At 38.5% G+C, this 20,638-nt stretch overlaps 1 protein-coding gene across 2 annotated transcripts in view; it reads left to right on the forward strand.

Moving 5' to 3' along the window:
• The window catches only part of SNX4 (sorting nexin 4), a 61,409-nt gene that overhangs the window by 28,233 nt on the left and 12,538 nt on the right, over positions 1–20,638 (forward strand). For both annotated transcript variants that reach the window (XM_023623596.2, XM_023623597.2), the window contains exons 7-9: positions 1,350–1,422; positions 8,221–8,282; positions 19,375–19,440. In XM_023623596.2, coding sequence (XP_023479364.2) covers positions 1,350–1,422; positions 8,221–8,282; positions 19,375–19,440 — 201 coding nt within the window. The remainder of the gene's footprint in view (positions 1–1,349; positions 1,423–8,220; positions 8,283–19,374; positions 19,441–20,638) is intronic.

Here is a 20,638-nt window from a genome sequence, read left to right on the forward strand (position 1 = left end):
AATTGTGAAGACTTGTGAATGACAAGTCACATGGAGTGTGTAGATTCAAGGATTGGTTGTAAAATGGATAAGGACCTAGGACTGCACCCTAAAGAAGCCAGCACTTTATCCAAAGTGTAATTTTAGGATTACCAGCATCTGAATCCCATGGGCAAGCTTGTAGTAAATTCAGATTCCTGAGTCCCACTAGGACCTCTGTGTACGGTTGTTGTGGTTATTTACAGCCGTCTGTTACTGAGACACCTTCAGTAGTGTTTTAACAAACACTTCAGGAGTTCTTTGCACACTAAAGTTGGAGGCGTAAGAGATGAGTGAAGAAAGAGAGCACTGTAAAAAAACTTTAGGAGTGACCAGAGAGTGAAAGGAAAATCATGGGAAATAGCACTGATATCAAGGGAACAAAGTTTTTAGGAGGGTTAAGTTCCAGTTTTGCTGGAAAGATCAAGTAAGGTGAGGACTAACGTACATTAGTGGATTTTAGCAACATGAAAATAGTAGGTGACTTTGTCAGGAATATTTCTCCACTATTGTGCTGGAGGCAGAACTGGATTGTAGTGAACTGAGCAGTGCATGGGAAGGGAAGATAAAGGTGTTGCTAAAGAGAGAGTGCCCTGTAAAAGTGGCTGTGAAAGGGGTGGTATTGAGAAGGTGTTAACAGTTGGTTCTGTTGTTAAGGGAATATGTAAGTGTATTGTAATCTGGGAGAGACCCTAAATAAATTGATATGCTAGTGAGGAGCTTGTAGAGAGAGGAAGTTAGAAAATAGCAATATGGGGTGTAGCTGGGATAGAATCTAGTGTTGGATGGGAAGAAGGGTGTAGGTATGGGAAAGTTTCTAAGTTTACTGGCAGGAGGTGGAGGGAGTTCCTATCTGATGGCTTCTGTTTAATCTATGAAGCTTAGTTGGAGAGTAGTGGGTGGTGGTATCAGAAGTCTCTGGTCTTTATGGAGAAGAGCAGTTATTAGATTAGGGAAGCAAAGATCACTGAGTAGCATTACAGTTGAAGTTAGAGACCAGGAGTTTATGGTTGCAGCGTAAGATTGTATTAGCACCATAAATTTTTTCCTGTTGTTTGTTTTCAAGTAATTTCTCATACCACCAAATTTTATCTCTCTCACTCCCACAGTGTAGATTATGAAGTATGACATCTTTTCTTGGCTCTAAAAATATCAAAAGAAAGTTTGATTGTTTTATTTTAGAATTTTTAAAATTTGTATTGGTGTGTAAATGTTCAAGGCCAGCATGTCGTTAAAGAGAATCAGTTTTATTATTCTCAGGAACTAATGATTTGTTTTTCAGTTTTTGACTTGTTTTCATGAGAAAAATGATGTTTTGTTTCATGTTTCAGGAGATTTACTGAACTAAAACACTACAGTGACGAACTACAGTCCGTCATCTCACACCTTCTTCGAGTTAGAGCTGTAAGTAGTCACCGAGAGCTTTTTGACACACATTTATAAGGACGTGCTTCTCATTTAATCATCATGTTTTTAAGTAATGGATACTATTTATGATGAATAACTGATTTTTACATTCAAATTTAGTGTGTTCATCATCCAAACTGCTTTTTAAAAAAATGGGAAATGTTTTCTGACATAAAAAACAAAGTGTTTTAGCCTGTTGTCTTCTCGGCAGTTTGTATATTGTTGTTTTGACATCTTGTCAAAAGACCTACTATTTCAGTGTTGGAATATAATTAAGTAAGTGTGGAATTTTAGATCTACATATGATAATATCCTATTCTTTCAAGGTTTTTTTTAGGGTCTATGAAATAGTTTACATATGTTAGGCCATCCTGTGTCCATGCTCCTAAATTCTACTAAAGAAACTTATGTGAGGTAACGGTCTGCCATGGAAAAAGGAACTAGAAATCAAGGAATAATCATTGTATTTAGCCATATAGTTTGGCTATAGCAGACATGGAGAAAAATGCTTTTGGGTAAATTAATGTACCTGTAAAATGTTGTATCATCCTCTCTGACCCTTTGGGGTAACCTAGAGGAAACCTTAGAACTTTCCTTAAAGGCTTTGAAAGACAGTGGGTTACGGGGTTCAGGATCATATCTTGTGCTGATTGGAATCCTCTTGCAATGACATTTATTATCTGGGATTTGTTTTAATGGAAGAGTCTACTGGTAAGGAGTAGAGACTGGGGACAGCTTTCGATGAAACTAGATTGGCCATATAGTAATTATTGAAGGTGAACATTGGGAACTGGAAGTATATCCTACTGTTCTCTACATTTTGTATGTTTGACGATGTCCATAATAAGTATAAAAAAATAGAACAAGGGGAAAAAATCCAGTAATGTATATGTGACGATATGAAAGATCCTCGTATTGGCCCAGTCTTCTTTTTAACCATTCAGAGTGCCATTGGACTCCTTAAATAAATTCTAAGATACTTTCTAGGAAAAGAAAAAGTACCTGTGAGAAGTATTAGGCTACAGTCACAAACTGGGTATTGGAAAGGACTGTGGATTAATGAGATAAAATTTCTAGGCCTTTACTGGCCTTGAAATTACCCAAATAAATTAGGCAACAGTTCTTGTGGAAAGTGGAGGTGGGAGACAGAGATGCTGCAGAAAATGAAGAATAATTCATACTGCTTTGTTTTCTGTGCCAGAAAAGTGGGAAAATCTACTTAAATTAGAGATCTGGCTGAGTATGAAAATTGTGTTCTCCTAAAAGGCCTTCAAACACAGGGAAGAGGGGGACACTGTGGAAAGCGTTGTTTGGCAGGAGGGTTAACAGATCTGGGAGTCTCGGGTAGGCAGAGGCTCGCAGTCTTTCATACCCAGAAGAAACTAAGGGACAAAGCAGAGAAACCAGCCAGAATCAGATTTATCAGAAACCTCAGATGAGTGGTAAATTGAACAAATTGTAACAGTTAAACTCTCAGAAAATCTGTTAAACATAGGGAGTAAATTTAAGTGAGATTTAAGGGAGGGGGAAATGATTGTCGTTGCTGAGAGACTGTGCTACAGCTCATTTAGCCTGAAAGAGGCTATGGATGACTGCTTTCATAAAACATATGAGATATAAAATAAGATGCACTTTTCTGTCATTGCTGTTGTCTTTATAGCAACACTGTCTGACGTTGTATTCTGTACTTATTTGTGTTAACTATCTCCCGTACCTAGTATACGTGAGCTCCACGAGAGCAGGAGCTTTGTTTTCTCACTGTGAAATCCCTAGAATAATGCTCAACTCATAGTAGGCCCTCGCTACATATATGCATTGAATGAATGAATAAATGAATGTATATGCTGACAGGGTTATGTTTTAAAAGATTTGAGAAAGCACTAAGATAAATTGCTTCTTTAACTTAATTATAACCAACCAGGGTGAACTGGTTAGTAATGTATATGTGACAAGAAACTTTGAAGAAAACGACCTTGTCAGCAAAGAGTTTATGATGCACAGGTAAGAGAATGCTGGGTGTAGATATTTATCCTGAACTTTATGAAAACAGGTTTCAGAACTTTATTGACATGAAAGATAGCTTGAGCTCTTCAAGGGAAAGGCAGCATTAATCTGTGAGTCTGTACAAGTGAGAGAAATGCCAATGAAAAATACGGAATGCTTTCTGATGAGTGAAAATTCTGATTGTTCTAAAATTGGGAGAAAGACTCTTTAGTCATGGATAGTAACAGAAAAGTAAAAATGGCAGGTTAAAGCCCTACCCTGACAGAAGCCTGCACACAACGCAGAAGGCACCACAGGGAGACCATTCAGAGCATCGAGAGAAGGCGGCTTAGACGCACGATGATGAATTGTTAACAGTGAAGGGAAAGTAGAATTGTTTGATTGTCTTTTCTGTCAAGGAGAATTCTTTCAAAAGTAGAAAAGGCAAAAAATACCTTACAGATTAAAGAGTTAAATATTTAGGACATCAAAACAGATCAACCAGAAAGGGTGGATGGCCTTAGACTAGAGGAGCTGGGTTTGAAACTTGTCTCTGCCATTTCTCAGGTCATTCAGGCAAATCCAGTAACCTTTCAGTTTATTTGCTTTGCTGGGAAATGAGAATATCGGCCTGGCACATTGTTAGGTACTGAATAAATATTTGTTATATGAATGAGTGCCTTATTCGTAGAATTATGAGACTTGAGATAATTTGTGTTTCATACACTAAAACAAAAGAAAAATAATACTGATATCTAACTTTTATTTACCACTGTATTTCAGCCACGGTGCTCAAGCATGTTATATATTTTTCTTCGTTAATTCCCACAGTAGCCCTTTGAAGGCATGTGCTGTTACCATTTAATAGATTTGGAAACAAAGGCAAATGAAGTTGAGTAATTTGTCAAAGATCACACTGTAGATATGTGGAGCTAGAATTTAAACCTTTGTCTATCCGACTCCAGAGCTCATACCCTTAACTACCTTCAAGGATGCTTTGACAAAGGACGTGAATTCAAGTAGATTGAGGGAGAAGAGAGTTCATTTTCGTTAAGCCCCCTTGCTTATTCCCAGGAACCTTACAAATGTCATCTTATTTAATGCTCACAAAGTAATATGATGAAGGTCATTTCCACATTTCCAAGAGAAACACATAATACTAAGGCTTGGAGTGGTTTAATAAATTCTCCAAAGTCAAAACCTAAAGTAAGAAGGAGCTGGAATTTGAACTCACATTTGTCTGACTCCAAATCCCTTACTTTTTCCACCCTGTATGCTGCCTCGCTAGGAGAAATCAAATTTAAAAGGGAGGGGGGAATGTTTAACTTTGCTAGTACTCTAAAAATGCAAATTATAGTTATTGAGATACTGTATATTTAATTTGTAGTCATTTCTGAAGATGGTAATATCTAATGTTTGTGAACTGTTTGGGGATGGTGACAGTGTAAAGTATCACATACAGCTCCTTTGGGAACCCTTTTGGCAGTTCACTATCAAGAGTCTTAAATCTCATAATCTTTGACTCCATAGGAGATAATTCAAAAGAAAAGTCAAGTCCAGATTTTCAAAATAAGGTCATCTCATAGAATGTCGTAAAACTTTGTCCTTTTTAACATTTAAACACCTACTACTTCAGTGAGGATAGAGAAGGCATTCTCATCAGTTCCAAATCATGCACAGCTGGGGGGGCGGTCATTGAATGAGTCTGTCAGATTTCTTCTCTTGTCATAGAATTTGCTCAGTGTCAGTCCTCCACTGCCAAATGTCAGATGATCAGTTTTCAAAAAGAAAGACTTGTCAACAGAAATGAAATTGAATAGCAGTCTAGACTAAGTCATTAGGTACAGCCCCTTTTTCCTGGCACCAATTTTTTTTTTTTTAAGATTCTATTTTTCCTTTTTCTCCCCAAAGCCCCCCAGTACATAGTTGTGTGTTGTAGTTGTGGGTCCTTCTAGTTGTGCTATGTGGGACGCCACCTCAGCATGGCCTGATGAGCGGTGTCATGTCCGCACCCAGGATCCGAACCAGTGAAACCCTGGGCTGCCGAAGCAGAGAACGCAAACTTAACCACTTGGCCATGGGGCTGGCCCCTGGCACGAATATTTTTGATTACCAGCGATCATTGAATTAATCTGGTTTCAGGTTTTCATAATCCGTGTTTTATTTCTCTGCCACTTTTGTCTTTCCTTTTCTCTAGAAATGATCATTTTTGGTTTATAGAGGTTTTTTTGCTTCATCTTCTTTCTCACTACCTGACGATCTAGACAGAAGTCATTTCATGTTTTAGTTTGCTAGAAGAATTTGTTTCCATGAATAGTTCATACCAGAAACTTTTTTGGTCCAGTAACAAGTGCTGAGTGTCTCTTTGTGGCCTAGTTCATGAGTAGAGTAGTTCCTCATGTGATTGTTCCTCTTTTAGAAAACTCCTCTTTTTGTCATGCTCTATGGACCAGAATATTTTCCAGAGCTCTAATTACTATGGTAGAAACTCCTTTTATATTAGCTGCCAGGAGTGATAGACTTTAAAGAAATAAACTTTTAAATACCTGGAATTCACACACTTTTTCTTTGGACATTTATTTTGAATCTGCATTTTGCAGTTATGTTGCTTCTAGTTTTTGTTCTTACGTGGTTATTTAATAAGCTCTCTCCTTCTCTTTCATTGTTGATATCTTAAGTGGATGATAAAATGCTCAGCTTTCAAGAGGAGGTTTTATCTTTAAAAGTATGAGGATCTAGAAAAGTTAGTGGTCTAGAATGGCATTTTCCATTTTATACTCCTTGGAATGCCAGTCCTGTAAGATGTTCCCTACTGCAAACCATCTCTCTCTTCAACAGTCATGATTCACACGTGGTGTTAAACATCTAAAAAGTCCTGCAGGAAAGAAACCTGTTAAACTTTATCTCAGGGTTTCCCAAACTTACTTGACGGTGAAACCACTTTAAAAAAAACAAGCAACTTTTGACACGCTATAGGACTCTCAAAAAATAATTGGGAAATAATATCCTAGAGAAATTAGCATAGAAGTTTGGGAACAACCTTAGAAAGCTTCTTGCAGAATAAAGACTGAACTTTGTCCTGAAAGTGGAGTCTAGTGTAGCAACTGGCAAACTTTTTCTGAAAGCCAGATGGTAAATATTTTCAGCTTTTTGGGCCATATGGTCCCTGTTGAATCTATTTAGCCCTGCTATGAAAGCAGCCGTAGACAGTGCTAACGTGAATGAGCATGTCTGTGTTCAATAAGACTTCACAGAAACAATCTGCAGACCTGCAGTGTGCTGCTCCTTAGTCCAGTGGGTATGTGTTCCTCCAGAGCGGGCCAAGGAGAGGTGGAAAAGATTTTATGATCCTCTCACACCTGCTCCAGGTATTTATAATGGTGGTTTGTTCACTTGCAGCTGAAGTATTGAAAGGGTTAAGATTTGTTGTATGGGGAGCTGGCCCCGAGGCCGAGTGGTTAAGTTTACCCGCTCTGCTTGGCAGGCCCTGGGTTTCCCGTCAGTTCAGATCCTGGGCGTGGACATGGCACCACTCATCAGGCCGTGCTGAGGCGGCGTCCCACATAGCACAACCAGAGGCACTCACAGCTGGAATATACAACTATGTACTGGGGGGCTTTAGGGAGAAGAAGACAAAAAAAATTTGTTGTATGGTTAATGCCTAATTCCTCAAATTCCTCATGTTTGAGTAAGGGATTAGGTAATTTATCCTCAGGATTTACATTTAGAAACTGTATACCAGGAGTTTTTTTCAAGGGTTTTATGTGGGTTTAGCTTTTGGTCTTCCAGTTCATGTCTGTAACACTTTAGGGGAAGGTAAAGCAAATTACCACGTGTGGTGTTTTGTTTTGTCTTTCGTAAAGTTTGTGTGAATGACTGGGCAGTACGTATTTCATCTGAGGGATCTAAATTCTAATTCTGTTGTTATTAAACTGTCTAATGTGTTTGTTGGTTAGAAGGAGTTATCTTAATAAAGTAGCATAGAAGTCTGTTGCATGTGTTCAGCGTTTGTCTAAAACTATCAATAGAATTGACAATTTATATTTTTAGTGGAATTTACACTTTGGGGACTCTATAAGGAAACAACCTGAAATTTGGAAAAAGCCTTACTCTCAGAGATACTTATTACAACATTATTTATAATACTGAAGAAATTAGGGATAACTAAATATTCAACAAGAAATGCTTATATATTTTATATACTACTAGCTTGAATGTTATACAGCTGTTTATAGGGGTACCTGTTAAAAGTAATAACCTGCTGGATAAAAATATTACCATTCTTGATATAGGAAGTTTAAAAGCAATAATTAAAACTTGTATATATAGAAAGAAGTATGAAAGCGATTCGATAAATATGATGAAAACACTAGTTTGGGGGTTTTTTCCCTGTGATGAAACTGGAAGATTTAAGTTTTTTCTTTTCCATGTTTTCCAAGTTTATTGTACTAAGCGTTTATTTATTTATAATTTAATTTTTTTGTGAGGAAGATTGGCCATGAGCTAACATTTGTTACCAGTCTGCCTCTTTTTGCTTGAGGAACATTGGCCCTGAGCTAACATCCATGCCAATCTTCTTCCACTTCGTATATGGTATGCTGCCACAGCATGGCTTGATGAGTGGTGTTTAGGTCCGCACCCAGCATCCGAACCCATGAACCCCAGGCCGTCAAAACGGAGCATGCGAACTGAACCATTACACCACTGGGCCAGCCCCAAGTATGCATTTTTTATGAGGATGAAATATTTTTTTTAAAGTAGTCTGTATATAACTTTGACCTAATAGCAATTTCTTTTAAATATTTCTTCCAGAGAGTAGCAGATCGACTCTATGGTGTATATAAAGTACACGGGAATTATGGGCGAGTTTTCAGGTAAGCATTATACAAACTTTAAAAATAAAGATTAGCTTTAATTCACTTTTTACCTGAGAACTATAATTCTTGAAAATAGAAGATTATGTTTTTAAATGATGTCCTGTAGTAGTGGTTTTTAAAGTTTTCATTTTAAAGCCTTTCTTTAAATAAAAAATCGTGAGGAAGTCCAATATATTGAGCAAATAAAAGTGAAACTGCTCTGAAGCAAGGAGCAGTGCCTTTTACCTTCTTGGCAGAATGCCCAAGAAGATTCCGTTGGAAATCACTGTCTCATTAATTAGTGATTTTTCTTTTTTCTTTCTTTGTGTCGCTTTATAATTTCTGAAGGCTTTTTTGCAAGATGGATTTTTCAGTCTTAGGATAATTTTAGTGTAAATTAGAATATTTGCTTGTATATATAACTTGTACGTTTTGGTGGTTTTTGAACCTTTCTTTTTCTTTTTTCCCCCCAAGTAATTTTATTGGGATTATAATGGTTTATAACATTGTTTAATTTCGGGTGTGTATTACTGTTTATCACTTCCTGAATTCACTTCATCATGCTCACCCCCAGTACTCTAATTTTTATCCATCACCATACATATGTGCCCCTTTATCCCTTTTGCCCACCAGCCAGCCGCCTTCACCTCTGGTAACCACTAATCTGTTCTCTTTATCCATGTATTTGTTATCCTCCACATATGAGTGAAATCACGCAGTGTTTATCTTTCTCCTTCTGGCTTATTTTGCTTAACATCATACCCTCAAGATCCATCCATGTTGTTGCAAATGGGACAATTTTGTCCTTTTTTATGGCTGAGTCATATTCCATTGGATATATATGCCACATCTTCTTTATCCATTCATCTGTAGAAGGGCACTTGAGTTACTTCCACATCTTGGCTATTGTGAATAATGCTGCAGTGAACATAGGGGCGCATAAATCTCTTTCGATCATTGATTTCAAATTCTTTGGATAAATACCCAGAAGTAGGTGGCATAGAGGTTAAGTTCACACGTTCCACTTCAGCAGCCCAGGATTCACCGGTTCAGATCCTGGGTGTGGAAATGGCACTGCTTGGCAAGCCATGCTGTGGTAGGTGTCCCACACATAAAGTAGAGGAAGATGGGCACAAATGTTAGCTCAGGGCCAGTCTCCCTTAGCAAAAAAGAGGAGGATTGGCAGCGGATGTTAGCTCAGGGCTAATCTTCGTCAAAAAAAACACAAAACACCTAGTAGTAAGTAATCTTAAAATGCACCTCACAGAGCTAGAAAAAGAAGAACAAACAATCCCAAAGTTAGCAGAAGGAGGGAAATAGTAAAAATTAGAGGAGAAATAAATGAAATAGACTAAAAAAACAGTAGGAAGGATTAATAGGAGATAAACAAAATTGACAAACCCTTAGCCAGACTACCAAGAAAAAAAGAAAATTCAAATAAATAAAATTAGAAATAGAAGAGGAGAAATTACAACAGATACTCCAGAAATGCAAAATATTATAAGAGAATACTATGAAAAACTATATGCCCACAAATTCAATAACCTAGAAGAAATGGATGAATTCCTCGACTCATACAACCTCCAAAAACAGAATAAATAAGAAAAAGAGAAGCTGAATAGACCATTCACAAGTACAGAGATTGAAACAGTAATTGAAAACCTCTCCAAAAACAAAAGTCCAGGACCAGATGGCTTCTCTGGAGAATTCTACCAAACATTCAGAGAAGATTTAGTACCTATCCTTCTCAAACTATTCTGAAAAATTGAAGAAGATGGAATGCTGCCTAACACATTCTATGAGGCCAACATCACCCTGATACCAAAACCAGACAAGGCAACACAAAGAAGGAAAACTACAAGCCAGTATCACTGATGAACTTAGATGCAAAAATCCTCAACGAAATGTTGTCAAACCAAATACAGCAATACATTAAAAGGATCATACACCACGATCAAGTGGGATTTATTCCAGGGACACAGGGGTGGCTTAACATCCGCAAATCAGTCACCATGATACACCTCATGAATCACATGATCATCTCAATAGATGCAGGGGAAACATTTGACAAGATGATCCAATTCTCAATAAAATGGGTAAAGAAGGAAGTCACCCCAACATAATAAAGGCCACATATGACAAACGAACAGACAACATCTTACTTAATAGTGAAAAACTGAACGCCATCCCTCTGAAAACAGGAACAAGACATGGGTGCCCACTCTTGCCACTCCTATTCAACCTAGTTTTGAACGTTTCTTTTATGAATTTTTGTGTGTGTTCATTATTTTGCTTGTGACATTTTAGAAGTTAGTATCTATATCTTTTTATAAGAAAAATGTCCTTGCTAATGTTCCCTCGTAAGTCCTTTTGATTGAATTAATTTAAAAATATGACTCATTTTACATTTTTGAATAGGTTATGCATTCATGTGGCACAAAATTCACCAAAAACTAAAGCTTATACAGTGAAAACTCTCTTTACCCCTGTGTGCCAACCACCTAGTCTTCTCCTCTGAGGCAACTAATGTCAGTTTCTTGTGTATACTTATAGTAAAATGTAACACTATAAATGTAATATATTAACATACAAACAAATGCATTTTCCTCTTTTTTTTTCCTTACCATGAAAAGGGAGAATGTTGTATGCATTGCTGTGTTCACTTGTTTTACCTTGCTTTTTTCGCTTAAGAACTGCTCTCCAAGATGTATTGTTACCAGTCCTGGATTGGGCTTTATTGAGCAAGGGTGTCATAATTTATTTAACCAGTTTCTTGGTAATTGTTTCCAGTCTTCTGCTATTGCATTCAATGCTGCAATAACTATTCTTGTGTGTGTCAGTTCACACGCACGTATGAGTATAGGTGGATAAAATTCTACAAGTGTTGTTACTGGGTCTAAGGATAATTGCATTTGTAGTGTTGGTAGATATTGCCAATTTGTCCTGTATAGAAAATATTAAACTCCCACCAGCAAGGTATTAGCATCTGTTTCCTCATACCCTCACCCTAAGAATGTGTTAGCAAACTTTTGTCTTTACCAGACTGATGGTGGACAATGGTTTCTCACTGTAGTTATAATTTGCATTTCTCTAATTATGAATGAACTCAGACTTTTCTTCCTGTGATTAACAGCCAGTTTTTTGCTATTTCATAAGTTGTCTGTATATATATTTCACCTTTTTTTCTCTTTGGCTGGAAGTCTGATTTCTTAATTGATTTGCAGGAATTCTTTATCTTTTAGGAAAATGAGGAATTTGTGAAATGAATTGCATTTTTTTTTCATTCGTCGTGTGTTTTTTGATTTTTTTTTTTAAGATTTTATTTTTCCTTTTTCTCCCAAAGCCCCCAGTACATAGTTGTGTATTTTTAGTTGTGGGTCCTTCTAGCTGTGGCATGTGGGATGCCGCCTCAGCATGGCTTGATGAGTGATGCCATGTCCACGCCCAGGATCCAAATCGGTGAAACCCTGGGCTGCCAAAGCAGAGCACATGAACTCAACCACTGGCCACGGGGCCAGCCCCTGACTTTTCTTATGTTGGCTTTTAATAGGCAGAAATATATTCTGTTTATTAAATTCAGTTACATATAAATGATTAGTTTTTCTCCTTTCTAAAATAATAGCCTCTGATTTTTGTGTATATCTTAATAAGGTCTTCCCCACTATGGAGTGTAAAAAAAATTTCTCATTGGGGCTGGCCCCGTGGCCGAGTGGTTAAGTTTGCGTGCTCCGCCGCCGGTGGCCCAGTGTTTTGTTGGTTCGAATCCTGGGCGCGGACATGGCACTGCTCATCAAGCCACACTGAGGCAGCGTCCCACATGCCACAACTAGAAGGACCCACAACGAAGAATGTGCAACTATGTACTGGGGGGCTTTGGGGAGAAAAAGGAAAAAAATAAAATCTTAAAAAATTTCTCATTTCTTCCACAATTTTGTGGTTTCATAAATTTTTGATTCATCTGAAATTTATTTGCATATCAGGTGTGAGATATGGATCCAGATTTATTTATTAAATAACAGGTTATCCAAATATCTTTGATTGATCAATACATTAAAATTAAATGCAGGTTGGGGCTGGCCCGTGGCCGAGTGGTTAAGTTCGCGCGCTCTGCTGCAGGCGGCCCAGTGTTTCGTTAGTTCGAATCCTGGGCGCGGACATGGCACTGCTCATCAGACCACACTGAGGCAGCGTCCCACATGCCACAACTAGAAGAACCCACAACGAAGAATACACAACTATGTACCGGGGGGCTTTGGGGAGAAAAAGGAAAAAATAAAATCTTTAAAAAAAAAAAAAAAAATTAAATGCAGGTTGAGACAATGTCAGGATTATATGACAATTTTTAATGAAGAGAAGCATATTGATATTGTAAACATAAACCTTCATTACTAGGAGAGGAATATATGGCTAAATAGAAAAGGAGTAGTATAAATGGGAAGAAAGGCAAATAGTGATCAATTTTCTGAAGTCTATGGCATGATGTTTGACATATCTACAATTTTTTAAAAATTTATGCATGAGTTAGTCCTGATTTTTAGAATATAACCCAAAGTGGAATTCCAGTTAAGCTTGGGAATATGTCACTTGAAAATTAACATAAATCAGACACTCCCAAAGGTAGCACATTTATTGTAATTAATAAATGGACTTGTATTAATTTGAGATGCAATAGATACAAGGTCACATGGTTGAATAAAATTTTAAAGAAAATTCTTTGCATTAATGTCTCATGATAAAGGTACAGAGTTGTCTTTTTGCCAACTCAATAAATTAATAGAGGGCCAGCTCTGTGGCCTAGTGGTTAAGTTCGTGCGCTCCGCTGTGGTGGCACAGGGTTTGGATCCTGGGCGCGGACATGGCACCGCTCGTCGGGCCACATTGGGGCGGCGTCCCACATCCCACAACCAAAAGGACCTGCAAGTAAGATATACAACTATGTATCGGGGGGGGTTGGGAAATAAAGCAGAAAAAAAAATTTAATTAATTAATGGAAAACCATTTTACATCTAAAATATTTCATGACAATTGAGCCAGGGAGACCAGAGTGGCTGAGGTAATTTAAACAGGTGATCAGCAGCCTGAACCATAGCAGTTGCCAGGAGGGACTATGAAGGAGGTATAAATGGTAGGACTCACCAGTGGATTCTTCCATGCATTCAGCACACGTTTGCTGAGTTCCTGCTACCATGGTAGGTGCTAAGGAAACCAAGATTTAATTCACGGCCAGCTGAGTGATTAAGATTGTGATAGAGAATGTAGGAGAAATAGCAAGTTTGAGGGATGAGTTAAAAGGGTTCTGTTTTGGATAGATTGCATTTGAATGAAAGATTTCTGTCAAGCAATGGGAAATTTGGATCAGCAATTTAAGAGGCTGGTGAGATTATGAGTGGTGTATAAAAGATGTATCCTAATGGAGGGATTTTTGAAAATGTAGGGTTAAGTGATGATGTTAGAGGGTTATAGTAAGTATGCGAGAGATTCAAGGGCCAAACCTTGGGGAATACCTGTGTTCAGGGATCAGGCAAAGAAAAAACCAGTGAAGGAGACATTGGAAAATTGATGAGGATCCAGCTTTGTGCATTGTCAAGCAAGTAAAGGGAGCATTTCAAGAAGAAGTTGGAGTATACTGTACAGGAATTGAGTTCAATGAAAAGCGGGGAAGTGGGTAGGTAAATCTTTGGTGTTGATTTGGAGAGCAGTTTGGTTTGAGTGGTATGTGATATTGCAGTGATCCTAGGAATGAGAGGAAAGGATTAAGGAAGGAAAGAAAGCAGGTTACTGATAGTCTTTTAAGAAAGTCCCTGAAGTTCTTCTTGAAGGGGAATAAGGCCTGTTTGTTATTGTTTTTTGCAAGAGGAGCAGGGCTAGGAGGGTGAGTGGGAAAGAAGATAGAGGAAGGTAGAGAGCCGTCTTAAAGCCAAGGAGCAGTATGTTGTAGGAGGCAACGTTAACTGGCCTCTGTTCCAGGAAGCAGGTGTCTCTCCTGAGAACAAGTAGGGTACTCGTGGTTAGGGAACTTGAGGGGAGTGCTGTAGGGCACTCTGTCTCAAACTAGTACAGAAGAGGATTCCTCAGCTTGTCCTTCGGCATACCTTTCTTCACCTCCCCTCACCAGCCCCGTGAAGGATGGATGGGCTGGAAGCAGCTGTGGCAGAATCTCTTTGAAGGCTCGAGTTCTATCAATTCATGCAAAATTTGCATTTTATTCTGTAGAACATCCGTAGTTGGTTAAGTATATAAAGCTTTTTCTCCTCAAATGTAAAAGTAAAATTCATTCTTCGTAAAAATTGTGCCATGTTTATCATAGGGCTTCAAGTATCCATGATAAAGTGTCCCAGTTTGAGAAGCGCTAGTGAGGATATCAGTTAAGAATGTGGAAAAGGATAGCGGAGCAGTGCCAGTTGGTGGGGAGTGTTTTTTATCTTTTGAGAGCTGCTGACCTGTAAGAGTACTGAAGAAATTGGAACGTTGAGGGTCACATAATTGGAAAAAAGCTTAATGTGTTCTTATTCTTTGATTTGAAATTTAAGAGGGGAAGAACTATAAAGCTGGTTTCCTCAGCTTTGTTTCTTAATTTAAATTTTTTCAATATATACCTCAAGTAATTTTGTAAAATTATGACTTGTTGCTAAATTGGAAATTGTAGTGAGAGAAGGGTCTAAGAAAAAAAGATTGAGGGGCCACCCCCATGGCAAAGTGGTTAAGTTGGTGCACTCTGCTTTGGCAGCCCAGGGTCTCACCAGTTCAGATCCTGGGCGAGGACATGGCACCGCTCATCAGGCCATGCTGAGGTGGCGTCCCACATGCCACAACTAGAGGCACTCACAACTAGAATATACAACTATGTACTTGGGTGGTTTGGGGAGAAGAAGAAGAAAAAAAGATTGGCAACAGATGTTAGCTCAGGTGCCAGTCTTTAAAAAGAAAAAAAAAGATTGAGCTATGAGTGGAAAAGGACTGTCAAAGTAGGAAAGAGGACAAAACATAAACGTGTATGTTAAGAAATGAGCAGGAATTAGATGCACAGAGAACAAACAGGGAAGATTTTGTAGTATGTTCATGTCACACGTTGCTGTTAGTTTTTTTTTTCTTTTTTTGAGTACAGGAGTTCATTTTGTGCTCTTCTTGAGTTCCTAGGCTTTTTGCGGATTCCTCCTGGATTACGCACCTGATCCAATTTAGGATAGGCTGAAGGGCCATTCCCCATAGGTGCCTATAGGACTTGTCTGTATTTTCACTAGTTTCAGACTGACCTAGGAACTTTCAGATCTACCGGTCCAGAACTGGACTGAATACATAGGTGGGATTCACCCTGCAGAAGACTTGGAAAAAAAGGGAAAGAGTTTTAAGTGCTCGTAACTATGCATTTGTGGTGAATGAAAGCTATCAGAAGCTAATAGCCTTAAGTGTTGTGTTCTGTTAATTGAACATTTCAGAATACCCGTTTTAATTCATAGATTGTGAATCCATATAGAAGCAACCAAAAAAACCCATCTCTCCCAGATTCAGTTGGTATAATTCCTTTCAAGGGATTCCAGGAAAATACACAAGCAAATTTCTTTCAAAAAGTCATGGGCAAAGGCACATGATCAAGGATACGCAAAAGTCATTGTGTACCTCAGAGGCACAGGATGTATTTTGTCTAATGAGTCTACACCTTATTTTTTGGTCATATGCATGGTGGGTTGGGTCAAGAACTCTTTTGAGTAAGCAAACCAAAAAGAAGTGTTGGAGCTTGGGATTATTAGATAGAACACTATTGGCAGTCAGTTCTAGTCTTAGCTCTGACTCTGATGAGCTGCCTGAGTAAACAGTGTTAGATCTCTGAGCCTGATTTTAAGTTTTATTCAGTTGTGGCGTTAAATGGGGAGAGTGATTTCCAAACCCCTTCTTAGCATGGAACTTTGTCTACATGAAATCTTCTGCAGAAGTATAAACAAATAGGGGCCGGCCCGGTGGCGCAGCGGTTAAGTGCACACATTCCGCTTTGACGGCCCGGGGTTCGCCCGTTCAGATCCCGGGTGCAGACATGGTACCGCTTGGCAAGCCATGCTGTGGTAGGCGTCCCACATATAAAGTAGGGGAAGATGGGCACAGCTGTTAGCTCAGGGCCAGTCATCCTCAGCAAGAAGTATAAACAAATAAAGCCTGTTGCCACAGACCTGCTTGGGACTGAACGCTTTCCCTCTCGTGCCTCCATCCCTGATGAACACCAGATTGGGTGACTAAATTTAGCTCTAAACCTCTATTTTTTTCCTAATAATATTTTTTATTCCTGTCCAAAATCCTGATCCTTGGGCATTCTTGGAGTCTTTTCCTTTCCTTCTTTAACAGAATTGTAAAAACCTAAAGCAGGAGGGATCTTGGTGGTTTTATAGTTTAGAGTTCTTAATCAGAGAGGTAAGGATGGACTTCAGCTTGTCTGAAGTCTCTGCAATTACACGGGAAATTTTGTGTTTATAATTTTTCCCCCTTAAGGAAAAGGTCCATAGTCTTCATCAGATGCTACGAAAGATCTATGACCCTCTTTGATCTGGTTCATCTGTGACAATAACTCATCGATTAAGTACTTTATGATAGCCATTATACCTCTTACAAAGTTGATGCTAAGTCCTTCTACCCTTTCTAGTTCCTTGTATGTTAATGGTTTCCTCCTCTCCCCACTCCACTGGTTAACATTTTCTGTTTCCAGTCCTAGACCTAATGAGCACTCAGGTCACCTGGAGAACTGTTAAAATGACTGTTCTGGTTCAGTCGATCTGGAATGGGTCCTGTGATTCCGTGTTTCTAACAAGTTTCTAGGTGATGCAGTTGCTGCACCACAGTTTGGGGAGCAAAAGGCTAGACTCTGTGTGCCCTGAGGGGAGAGGTCTGGTGCCCAGAGGGGCTGATACATAGAACCTGGCACATATTTCTCTCCTCTCATTTATTAGTTCATTTATTGGTTCATTCTTTCATTTTGCCTATAAACTGTAAATGCCAAGTATTTATCAGGCACTAAACTATTTAATAGGAATACATAGATGATTAGGTGTAAGTCCTATCTTCCTTGAACTAGTTTTTAGTCTTGTGTGGTAAACAAAGGAATTAAATTTGGTAATGTTGACCTTGAGTTGGTAGTGTCATCAAACCAAAGTGGGTCCAATTCTTGTTGAGTTGAAATCAAGAGCTTTCACCAGAAGTAGTTGTCAAACAAACTAAAGTTTATTGGCTGCAAATAAGGAGCCCACAGGGAATTAATTCCCAAAGCCATGGCTCCCCAAACACAGGAAAGCAAGGGTCTTTTATTTCAGATGGGGAATGAATATTCAGGGGGAGGCGAGTATTTGCTTGCGCGGGCTCAGTTGGAAAACATTCTTCCACATACCCCACATGTTATGGTGAAAAGCCTTCAGCTTCTCCTGGGGCGGAGATCTTAGTATTAAAATGAAGCAAAGTGCGACCGCTCATCTGTGCAGGTGCTGCTCTTGCAGTGGGACTTAGTGGGTTCGGGGTGGTTGATGATTGCATCTCTTAACATAACAACAGCAGCAGAAATAATTTGGAGAAAGAGTTAAGTGCTTCCGAAACCCCCCTTGAGTTCCTCAGGGCAATTAGTCTGTGACAGTAGCACAGGAAAAGGTACTCAAAGGTTAGATGGCTGAAGTACCTGTGGGACGTCCAGTAGACAGTTGATCTGGACTGCCCGTTTGTTCTGTTCCCATGACCTGCAGTTACATTAACTGTGATCCCTACGTTACATATTTGGCTAGTTAAGCTCTAATCTCCCCACATCCCTAGAGTGTCTGTTTTATGTGAAGAACTGGGCTTTGGGTATGTTGAATTGAAATTATAGAGGTGTGTAAACGTAGAATTGTCTTGTAGGCATTAGAAATATGGCTTTAGAGCATAGACAATACAGCTAGAGATGTTAAAAATCCATTTTGTAAACAGCAAAGCACTGAAAAAAAGGTTAACTTTGCTATTACTATTTTGGGAGTAAACATGAGAAGAAAATTATCAGAGGACATCTTACCTGTTTGTTCTTTAGTCATGACCATACTGTTACGTAGGTGATTTATGTTCGTTTTGCTTCCTTGACAATATTAAAAACCATGTGAGGTTTTTTTCCTTCTGGTAGTATTAAGCATATAAGCTGATATTTCAAGAACAGTGTGTAAAAACTACAGATTCACAGAATAATCATGTTTTAAATTCTTTTCTTTTATGATATGGTACAATTGAAGATGTTTATTATACATTCTTTACATAGCAGAAAAATTGGAAACAACCTGAACGGCCAGGAAAATGGTTAAAAAAATTATGTGTTGCCGTCTGAAATAATGCTTAGAACAAATTGTTTTAATAATGTGGGCAAATACTGTTAAGGGGAAAAAGCATGATATAAAATTGCATATACTGGATAATCTCAGCCGTATTAAATGAGTAAATAAAAAGACTAGAAGGAAATAGATCAAATTATGTCATCTCTTGGTATTTGTGATTATAGATTATTTTCCCTGTTTACTATAATATACGTTTATAACTTCCATAGAAAGAAATTTTTATTTGAAGCATTTCACAGAAATGACAACAGAGTGATCTGTGGTTCTAGTAGACTTTCTCCTGCAACTTTAGTGCAAATTATTAAAGCTTTACTCTGCACCTGGTGTTTCCATACAGTTGTCTTTTTCTGTTAGCTGTCGATAGTGACGTGCAATCAGGTGTGTTCATCAGAATAACCCATGCAGTGTTTAAAAATATACATGCCTCAGCTCAACCACAGTGATTCTGATGACGTGGATCAAGAGCAGGGCCAGCATCCATAGTTTCTAGAAGCTCTGTAGTTGATTTGACGGGGCGCCCCGGCTGAGAAACTTGTCTGTGAGCAGAAGCTGTTTTGTGTGATACTTTGCACTTAGCAGCCGGTGTCAACTTTTGAACTAACATTTTAAAGCCTCATTTGCATTTAGTTGTTAAACTTAAGGGGAAAGCAGCATATTCGAGTCATAGAAAATAAATCCGAATACAGATACTATATGTTGCCTAGAAAAACGCCTTGTTAAAGATTCCATTTAATAGTATTCCATAGCTAATTTGTGATGTTTTTGGTTTATCGTTTTCTTCCTAGTGAATGGAGCGCCATAGAAAAAGAAATGGGTGATGGACTGCAGAGTGCTGGTCATCATATGGATGTGTAAGTACCTGGAGGATGTAAGGCAGAGCCTGAGGGGAAGGTCAGTGGGGAAACTTGGGTGATTCTTCCGTTCTTCTGTTTTTGTCACATTTGCTGGCATTTTTATCATGCTCTGTGTATGCAGATCTGACTCACATTTATCTCAGGAGTGCAGGGTTAGTTTAACATTCGAAAATCACTCAGTCCAATTCACGTATTAGCAGAATAAAGAAGAAAACCCGTATGTTCATTTCAATACCTGTGGAAAAAGCATTTCAACACCCATTCACAGTAAACATTCTCATCAAACTGGAAATAAAAGGAATTTCCTCAGTCTAAAACTTACAGGTAATATTGCACTCAATAGTGAAATATCGATGGTTTCACCTAAGGTCAAGAGCAAGACAAAATTGCCTGCTCTCCCCACTTCCACAGGTCCTAGTCAGTGCACTGAGGCAAGTGAGTCGAGTAAGAGGCATAAACCTCAGAAAGCAAGAAGTAAAACTGTCTATTTGCAGTTAAAGGATCTCTTACATTGAAAATCATAAAGAATCAATCAAAGGGGCCTGCCCTGTGGCATAGTGGTTAAGTCTGCATGCTCTGCTTTGGTGGCCCGGGGTTTGCAGGTTTGGATCCAGGCACAGATCACACTGCTTGTCAAGCCATGCTGTGGCAGTGTCCCACATGCAGAATAGAAGAAGATTGGCACAGAGGTTTGCTTAGCAACAATCTTCCTCACCAAAAAAAGAAAAAAACAAAAATGTTACAGAACAACTGAATTTAACAAGGATGCAGGATACACAATCAGTGTATAAAAAGATCAATTCTTCTTAGATACTAGCAACACAATTGGAAAATCAGAATTTTAAAGCAGTACTATTTATAATAGCATCAAACAAAATAGAGATTAATTTAATGAAAGATTGGAAGACCTCTGCCCTGAAATCTTTATATTACAAAGATTGCTGAAAGAAATTAAAGATCTAAATCAATGGAGAGAGAAACCATACCATGGGTTGGAAGACTGAGTTGTGTTAGTCTGACCATTCTTTCCAAATTGTGCTTTCAATCACAATTCCAGTGACTTTTTTGTGGAAATTGATCAGCCAATTCTAAAATTTATATGGAAATTCAAAAGACCTTGAGTAGCCAACAGCATTCAAGTAAGCAAAGATTTCTTAGGAGATGAAAAAAGAAAAATTTTTTAAATGGCAAACAG

This window comes from Equus caballus, chromosome 19, assembly GCF_041296265.1.
Source record: "Equus caballus isolate H_3958 breed thoroughbred chromosome 19, TB-T2T, whole genome shotgun sequence".
NCBI classification, from domain to species: domain Eukaryota; kingdom Metazoa; phylum Chordata; class Mammalia; order Perissodactyla; family Equidae; genus Equus; species Equus caballus.